The following is a 9349-nucleotide window of genomic DNA, read 5'->3' as shown; positions in this document are numbered from 1 at the left end:
TAGCAAAATGCCATGGTATTGTTTAAATTTGCATAACTCAAAATATATGCAGTCAAATAAAATGTTAAATAGCAAATAACACTCAAAAATACATATATTCATGTGATAATACGTTCAAGTTTAAGAAAAATGAGGGGGGAAATAGATGTAATTAAATGCTAAATTATACCTCAGAAACGTTTCGAAATACTTGAAAGTAAAAATGCGTTATAATAAGTGCTGGCTATTGAATATTGGTAATATTAGCGTCATGGTGTAACGGCAAGCTACTGAACTAATAATTCCATAAGTAATCATTAGGATTCGCTATATAATAGCAGAGATATTAAGGGAGGCCACAATATATACACTGGTCATAATACCATCTTCTCCTCTACATATATGAATCCTCAGCGGCTTTTATTGATCCTGTTTATTCGACCTTGACCCTTGTAATTTAGCCTAACTATTCGCACGTGTCTGCTATATAAACATTTTATTTCTGACTATACCCGTTATTGATTATATAATGTTATGACAAAAATATGTTTCATTTGCAATATTGTATATTATTGCACTGGTTTTGAATAAAATTATCCTCAAAAAATTTTTAATAAATCATTGTAACGTCGTTTAACTTTTTTTTATGTGAAGGATATTATTATTAATAATTAAATTAAATTTCTTAACAATTTAAAAGACTTGTAAAAATTAAAGGATATTAACTCCTCTTTATATGTATAAAAAACGGGATGATGTTATTACACAAAGAAATGTTCTCTCTGAAAGTTCTGCGTAATGGTTCATTTCTCTTAACATAAGATTTTATTAAACAAGAATATGTCATTTATTTACATTAAATTAGAAACCCCGTATATATATGTAAGGACAGTTAAGAATTAGCACAATTTTGTTAGTTTTAACAACTAATTGTAAGATATTTATTAAATTGAAATGTTTGTGAAAGTAAAGTTTAATATTCTTGTGACTCATAAAAAATGAGTTCAATTCATAACTGTGGTTTCCTTTTGGTGCACGAATAAATCTCTTTCATGTTTCACTAAAGATTTCCCGTAGAAGAGAACAGTTTGACGAGTCTATAAATCTTTGACAATGGATAAAACACAATCCAAATTTTTGAATTTTTTAAAAAAACAGTAATTTTCTTACAAAGAATTTTTGTAAATTTATAAATAAGAAAAATCGATTTTTTTTATTTAAAAAAAGTATTTCGTAGATAATGATAAAAGTGATTTAAGATGTCCAAAAAAGTTTTTGTATAATTTATAAACACACACACACACAAACACATACAAATATTTTTAAACTAATATATTTTTACACACATACGTAAGAATGTACAATATACATACCTGCGTAAATACATGTTTGATTAATAACACATATAGGAAAAATACTATATGAAGTTTATTTAAGTTCAAACAAAATACAGAGAAAGAATTATATGTAATCCTTGAATAAATACAATTTTAATTTTATATATACATAATTAAAATTGTATTTATTCAAAGATTATTTTTGTATATTTTTTTCAACTATATTCGTAATTTGATGTGCAAAATAAAACTTAATTTTTAAGCATTAATTGATGCTGTTATTGTACTCCGTTCTAATAATGGAAATTATGACATTAGCTCATTTTCTGGATTTGTAAGAGAAAAAATATATATACAATAAGAATTTTAGACCGTACTGTGAGAACACAATCGATAAAGCCTACCAATCGAAACTGGATCTTTAATGCTTAAATAATTCAATGTGAATTATATATATATATACTATATATGTACATGTGTATATATACCATAGTTGTAGTCATTCAAACTGCGCGAATTGGTTTTCCGGACTTATAAACGCAATTAAACTACTATAAATATCACGAATTAAATTAAATTGACAAACAATTCTTAATAATTTGATACTCAATCAGGTATCGTATTAGAAAGATGTTAATGTGCTGAAAAACTATAAATAAATTTATTGCGAAAAATATTACCTCGAAAAAAATATATGCTTTTTCCTCTAAAGCTTAGTTCCACAATTCACAGTTAACTCTTAATCGAAGTTCAGCTTATTACTTCATCTCTTTCTTTAGAAAAGAATTAAAAAGAGACGAGAAATAAGGCCGTGGTCCGATTCGCTCAAAATCATTTCATCCTTGTTGTTTAATTGTCAAATGTTAAACAAAGACAAATGATGTTCATGAACAGCGTGTGAGGAACATGAATCGGACCGGAATCTCGGTTAAGACCGTTAAGAGTTACCGTGAAACTAGACAAAACAACTTAATTTTGGATTAATTTATGACCCAGCTTTCACCGGGTACAACAAAAAATTCTTATAGACTCATCAATTGTTCCCCTCCACGGAAATCTTTAGTAAAAGGCGAAAGATTTATTCGTGTTCTGAAGGGAAACCAGAGTAACGATATAATGCTATAACGATCCTTATATAGACAAGCAGACCAAATTTTACTTACAAGAAATATTTCATCTTGAGGGCCCTCTCCTAGCCAGACTTGGAACTAACAGCGTCCAATCTCCCTTAACCTTAGAAAACGGTATGCTGGATTCGACATACCTGACCTATCTTAAGCCTGCGACACACGACCTGTTTGTTTTCCGGCTTGTTTTCCTACTGGATTCTTAACTAGATTAGAATCTTACCATTGTATTGGCTGCGGTACTGATAGTGTCAGCATCGTAGCCAATACGGTGGCAAGAATTTATTCTAGCTAACAATCCAGCAAGAAAATGCACCGTGTGCCGCCGGCTTTAGAGCGTTTTTCATTCAGGAAAGATACACAGTGAATCATTATATCTTTGTTGTTTGTCAACATTACATAAAAAAATTGTTCAGAAATTGCTTACACTTTTATAAAAATGAATCTTAGATTGCAGAAATTTTGAAAAATCATTTCTTTAAAAAATTTTTGACAAAATAAATATAAAGGTTTCTTAAACAATGTACTAAAAATTAGAAACTTTGAATTTAAAGAAATAAATGTTATATAATCGAATATTTCAAAAAATATGATTATCTGAAAAAATGAAGATAATAGATATACCCAATGTGTCATCTAGAGTTAAATATGTGTGTACTTTTAAAATAAATTCTCAACAATAAAAACAAATATTCTTGTTTAATAAAATTAAAACAAACATTTTTTTATGTTTTACTGATTGTGAACATCATATCTTTATTAATTAATTATCAGCTTTTTTTATATAATAAAAATCTGGATTGTTTAAATTCTATAAATTATTGCTCTCTAAAATTTTTCAAATTTTTTAGATATTTTACTTATTTGCATGATGATCCACAGGAAGTTCTGTCGAAGACAGATCACGGAAAGTCTTACAAGGATGAAAAAACCAATCATAATAATTTACACAAAATCAATCTAAGAAACAATCAGCTGAAAGGAAATATAATTTTGGGAAATTACGGCGTAAGTTCTATAACATCTATGAAATTTTTGTTTTGTTTCAATTCTATATATTTGTTTTTTCTAATTCACTACTTTACAAATAAAAATTCTTTTTGAAAAAAATAAGATAAAGAAATAGTTAATGTTAAACTTGATAGTTTATTATCTTTTTTCCTTTTTTTATAAACAAAGAATCTGACACATCTGGACGTAAGCGAAAATAGCATTGAAAAATTGGATATTAGTGCTCTGCAAGAATTGAGAAGTGTACGCTGCGGACGAAATAATTTAACGGAATTAACTCTTTGCGGCCGAAATCTAGTATCTCTTATTGCTGGTAATAATAGTAAGTATAGATTTTTACATGCATTGTACAATAATGTATACTTTTTATTACGTAGTTAATATATTGAGATAGAATTAAAAAACAAAAAATAAAGAAATAAAAGTAGAATAAAAATAATTATTTTTCTACAGGATTGAAAAAACTAATCATCGAACCTGTGCCAATTAATCTGGAACATTTGGATGTTTCCTAGTGAGTGAACGCAATATATATATATTATCTAAATTAATATAGATACATATTAATATATCAAATCTAAAAATTTGACTAAGTACTATTAAACCCAACTAATCTTAAAAGTTATTAATCGGTCTACAAAACTTTCTTGAATCTATTTTGTATATTTCAGTTTTTTTACACTATTTATATTTTTTTATTCGAGCACTTTAGCTTTAAACTAAAGACAAAAATATGTAAAAATAATTTATGATCTATTTAAATACGCTATTTTCTAGCAATTAAATATATTTTTTTTCTTTAGCAAGTTCTTTAATATATCATTTAATAATATATTCGTATATTTTAGAATGTATTTTTTATTATTTAATTTATTTATGTGAAAAACTTGTATTTTTTTGCTTTGTTCCCAGCAATAATTTAGATGCATTGCCGGAATGGACAACTGAATTGCCAGCATTGCGCGTCCTTTTCGCGTCGCACAATGCTCTCACGGCTCTCCCAGACAGGTTGTTGTCACAACCCTCGAGACTAGAAGTTCTCCATCTGCCTCACAATCGGCTACAAGCCCTACCACCGCCCAGGAGACCATTGAATATCGTACATTTAACTCTGCAGGGCAACATGTTGACCACGTTGCCAACCAGTTTTTTCACGAATACCGAAAAGTACGACATCTCATATAAAATTCAAATTTCATTGATAAATATATATATATATATATACATAAATCCATATTTGTGTTTCAAAATTGTGATAACAGGAACGAATAATAATAGTAATAATAGTAGTAATACAGTATCTAATTATTAAAAATAATAATCTCTTTATCAAATTTGAATAAAACTACTCTTAAAACACATATTTAACCGTCTAAAATAAAATTACAACATTTTTATTTTTCGTAAATATGTCCACTCAATAGAGTTTAAACTTCGAACTCCTTTCCAGAATGAAAGTTTTAAATCTTTCCAACAATCGACTCTCCGAACTTCCGTATCGCGAAGAGGCCGGAAAAATTCACCAGGGATCACATACCTTGGAGAAATTATACCTCACAGCAAATTGTCTGACCGATACTGCTCTAGACGCTCTCGCGAAGTTTACGTCTTTGAGGATTCTTCATATTGCTTACAACACCTTGGATACGCTTCCAGAAAGGTGAGTCTATCCTTATTCTTTGTTAAAGATACGGAGAAGAACAATGATAATTTTATATCAGTTATCAGGTAATAATTAACGAAGGCAAAATGTGAATATAGATAATAAAAAAACATATCAGTAAATTATAAAAATCAGTCGATCGAAAACTGCGATTTGAGTGTTGATATAGATAAGATATTTGAAATAATTTTATGATGTTTGTTATTAAAATTGATGCAAAATCCTGCAGTTGCATAGCTGCTTGGAGCGACCTGGAAGAATTGGTGTTGTCTGGGAACCGATTGCAGTACCTTCCGGACAACGTGGCAAATCTGCGACATTTGCGCGTGCTACGCGTGCATTCTAATCGGCTATTAACATGTCCCACCTTCAGTAGAACAGCGTCTTTGAAGGTCAGATTCTAGATACGAATATCAATGTATATCGAGCAATTTGCATAAATGAAACATGGCTTATAATCCGAAATATTCTCCTCTTACTTAGATGGAATAAATATATGAAAATTATTTAATTAATTCTCAAGGATCATTTTGTTATTTATTAAATACACATAGATTAATATATAATGTACTTTATTAAATATACATATAAAAATAAAGAATACATACAATATGTACTTTATTATGGATGCATGAAAATAGAAAAACTGACAAAAAATATGTAAAAACGTGAAATTTTTTAATTATCTTTTTCATTTTTTGTAACATTGTTTTTTTATATAAACTATAAAAAAATATTTATTTATAAATAATTGAATTTATTATTATTATTATATTAATATTTTTGTTTTGATATATTTTTGTTACCATAGAATGATTTTGACGTAATAGTTTTGTTGTAACATATAAATGTGATATACCTATTTCATGAAATTACAATGATTGGAGTGTGCTTATTTTCATAAATAGCATATATGCCAACGTAGAAATATATCTATAGGACACAAAAGTATTAATAATACATGCAGCTGAATAATAAAAGCACAATAAAATAAAATATTTATTTCATCCAGGTGCTAGATTTGGCACATAATCAATTGGACAGAGTAAATCTGGCTACACTAGTACCACCACAACTACAATTTCTTGATATATCCTGCAATTCCCGACTGCATGTGGACCCGCGACAGTTTCAAGATTATAGATCCCAAAGGCCAATATCTTTGGTGGATGTATCTGGACAGAACAGACCCAGTTTACCATCTCATCCGCATCAACAAGAAATCGTCGCGGCGGAAAAGAATACCGAACAACCATGGCGATTAGGTTTTTCGGAAACTGCTGGTTCGCGCGAAAAGTAAGATTATTATTTATATTCTATTTATTTATTCATTCATTTTATTTATTATATTTCAATTTATATTTATTCTTCCAAGATTGATAAATTATAAAGAAAAGGTAGACAAAAAGTGTTACTTCCTTATTGCAAGAAATTGATTTTTACGAAAAAATATCTCAATATTATCTGCATTCCCATGAACTTGGAAATTTCATATTTGTACACAGGCTATACATTTCCCAAGTGCGAATATCATCCTTTTGCAACGTCGAAGGTCTGTTTGGCATATTTGACGGTGATTCCAATCAAGAAGCACCTAGCGCTCTTCAAGAAATGATTCCTCGTCTCTTGCTGGAGGAACGAACGGTCCGAGAGACGTCGAAGGAATACTTGAAATATACTCTGTTGTCAGCACACAGAGAACTCAAGGAGAAGGGTCAGAAATACGGCGTAGACGCAACTCTGATCCATATAGTGAAATTACCGTCGCAGCAGGGATATTCAAAATCCTCGACTAAATATTCTCTTAAAGTGGCTTCCACCGGGGACGCCAAAGCTGTCCTCTGTAGAGCCGCGGGTCCCTTGACCTTTGCCAAGTCTAAAAAAGCTCAGACAGTTAAGAACCAGCTTGGTAATGCTGCCATGTTCCCGTTAGTAGTGCCCGATCCGATATACGAAGAAGTGACGCTGGAAGACGACGATGAATTTGTCATAGTCGCTAATCGGAGATTATGGGAGGTTCTAAGCGTTCAAGAAGCCGTGAGGGAAGCTAGAGCCGAGGCCAGTCCTGTCCTGGCCGCCAAAAGACTTCAGGATCTGGCGCAAGCTTACGGCGCAGAGGATAATTTGAGCATCATCGTCGTCCGGTTGGCGGGACCAAGTCCAGGTGACATGGATCAACTCATGCGTGAACTCAGGCATGCCGTTGGTAAAAACAGAAGTCAAAGCGATAGTGTGTGTCCTTGTCCTTGTTGCATGCCGCCAGCGACGCACAAACCACCAGCTGCCTGCTGTTGTCACGCGAACGAAGGCTATTATCTTAATGGCGTGTTAAAAAATATTGTAGGCAGGTAAGGAAAACAGAATATTACTGTTATTAAATTTGATGGAAAGTAATTTGATCAATATCGTGAATTTGTACATTAAAACATCTAAAATGCATGAAAGCAATATTAATGTCTTCAAACTATCTGATAATCTAACTATATAATTTTATAAAAATTGATGACATTTTAAATAATTATATATTTTTTTAATTTAAAGAAACATTTATATATTTTTATTATGCAAAAATCCATTTAGAAGTATCGATTAATATTCTGCAAAATTAAAATGCTAATTTTCAAAATTATTAGAATTATTTCTTTTATAGAAAATGTCGAGATTTATTCTTATTACTTTTATAAAAATTTTTCCTGCAATTTTTCTAACAAATGGGAACTAAGAATTTTATTTTTCATAAAGAATTCCAATATGATTACTATAAAATTTGGCATTTGCTTGGCATTTGCAGATCCAATAAAGTCCACGGTGGTTCCGGAAGATACTTCAAGAATTCCAGATCGACGCAAGAGAATGAAAGTCCTCCATACAGAGACGACCGCAGTTCGCCAAGTGGACAGTCTGATCAAGCCAGTGACAGCACTTTCAAATCTCGTCATCCATCAGCAAGGATGTGGTCTGGAAGTGCGGCTGCTAGGGCGACAAATAAAGCTCACCAGAGTGTTCTCATACAGGAAAACGGCATGCGAAAAGTAAAGTCGAGTCTCTTTGTCGATACTCTTTCGTGAAAAATATTTTCACAAACGTACGCTGGCAAAAAAAATGCTAAAAATTATAATCTTTTTACTGAAGTAGTAAATATGGCAATAAAAAATTGTTTAATTCTTTGTGCCTGACGTGTTCACAAAACATACATACGCAAGCGTATGATCGTAAATAAGGAATATAAGCTGTGTTTCGATCATATACTTACGCTGCCAATATTGAAAATCTACAGAGTAACAAAAAAGCTACAAAATTTTATGTTTATTATAAATCATTAGTAATATATTTTTAGAAAAATACAAATTCTATAGTGTTAGTTAAAATTATATCTTATTAAATACCAAAAATAATAATTAACATTAAAAATGGCCACCTTTAGTTTTGACGGAGTTGGGCTCTTTTTTAAATATATATTACTAAAATATACGTTTCAAGTACCAAATTGACATAGCTGACCGAGCCTATTTGTCGTCATTTTGACATCAAATTTAAATATTATTTTTACTCTAAAATGACGATAAGTAACGTTAGCTTGTTATTTGGCTAATTTTATAAATAAAACTTTGTAGCCACTTTTTGTGTTACTCGTGTAGTTCACGTTATGTAAACTATAAATTTTTAATATTAGCAATGTATATCAGAACACGATCATAGAGATAAGATATAAAAAATACGAAAGTCTTTATTATTTGAATTCTTTTTATTTCTCAGGTATCACCTTGTCTTCCTACGCAAGAGGATGCTATCTCGGAAAGATCCAGCGCTCTCAGTGAGGAGCAATTTCGTTGCTGGGAGTATATGCTTGAGCAGAACACTCAGCTACTATTCGATAAGGAACTGGACACGTTGACGAAGGCGCCGTTACACCGCGGTCAATCAAGGTCAACGCCGCAACTGGGAAGCAATCTACCCTTTTTGTCAAAAAGGTTTGGCAGCGCTCGATCCTTCAATCCTTCATTATCACGACCGCCGATGGTCCGTTTCGGCAGCGGACGGAGATTGCTGAATGGCGGACCAAATGCTGCCTATTTCGGCAGCTTGCAAAGGCTGATGCCGTACAATCTCGAGTATGACTTCGCTGTTATCCAAGAAAGAAACGGCATGGATTCGTTGGAGCAAGACGCCACGAGGATGCAGCAGTATTGGGGAGTTGCCACTACAGAATTGTAAATGAGAATCTAATGCAA

General features: G+C 31.3%; 1 protein-coding gene across 4 annotated transcripts in view; it reads left to right on the top strand.

Moving 5' to 3' along the window:
* Positions 1 to 9349, top strand: part of Phlpp (PH domain leucine-rich repeat protein phosphatase) — a 45550-nt gene extending 36201 nt beyond the window's left edge. For 3 of the 4 annotated variants that reach the window (XM_018459307.1, XM_018459306.1, XM_018459308.1), the window contains 10 exons: positions 3326 to 3451; positions 3623 to 3776; positions 3908 to 3968; positions 4367 to 4621; positions 4905 to 5114; positions 5347 to 5509; positions 6130 to 6413; positions 6623 to 7465; positions 7909 to 8149; positions 8874 to 9349. In XM_018459307.1, coding sequence (XP_018314809.1) covers positions 3326 to 3451; positions 3623 to 3776; positions 3908 to 3968; positions 4367 to 4621; positions 4905 to 5114; positions 5347 to 5509; positions 6130 to 6413; positions 6623 to 7465; positions 7909 to 8149; positions 8874 to 9332 — 2796 coding nt within the window. In that variant the 3' untranslated portion in view covers positions 9333 to 9349. The remainder of the gene's footprint in view (positions 1 to 3325; positions 3452 to 3622; positions 3777 to 3907; positions 3969 to 4366; positions 4622 to 4904; positions 5115 to 5346; positions 5510 to 6129; positions 6414 to 6622; positions 7466 to 7908; positions 8150 to 8873) is intronic. The other variant, XM_018459309.1, reaches the window with a different exon arrangement.

This window comes from Mycetomoellerius zeteki, unplaced genomic scaffold (assembly GCF_001594055.1).
Source record: "Mycetomoellerius zeteki isolate Tzet28-1 unplaced genomic scaffold, Tzet1.0 scaffold82, whole genome shotgun sequence".
Classification (NCBI taxonomy): Eukaryota; Metazoa; Arthropoda; class Insecta; order Hymenoptera; family Formicidae; genus Mycetomoellerius; species Mycetomoellerius zeteki.
The sequence above is the reverse complement of the archived record's forward strand: the minus strand, read 5'-3'. Positions and strand labels throughout refer to the sequence as shown.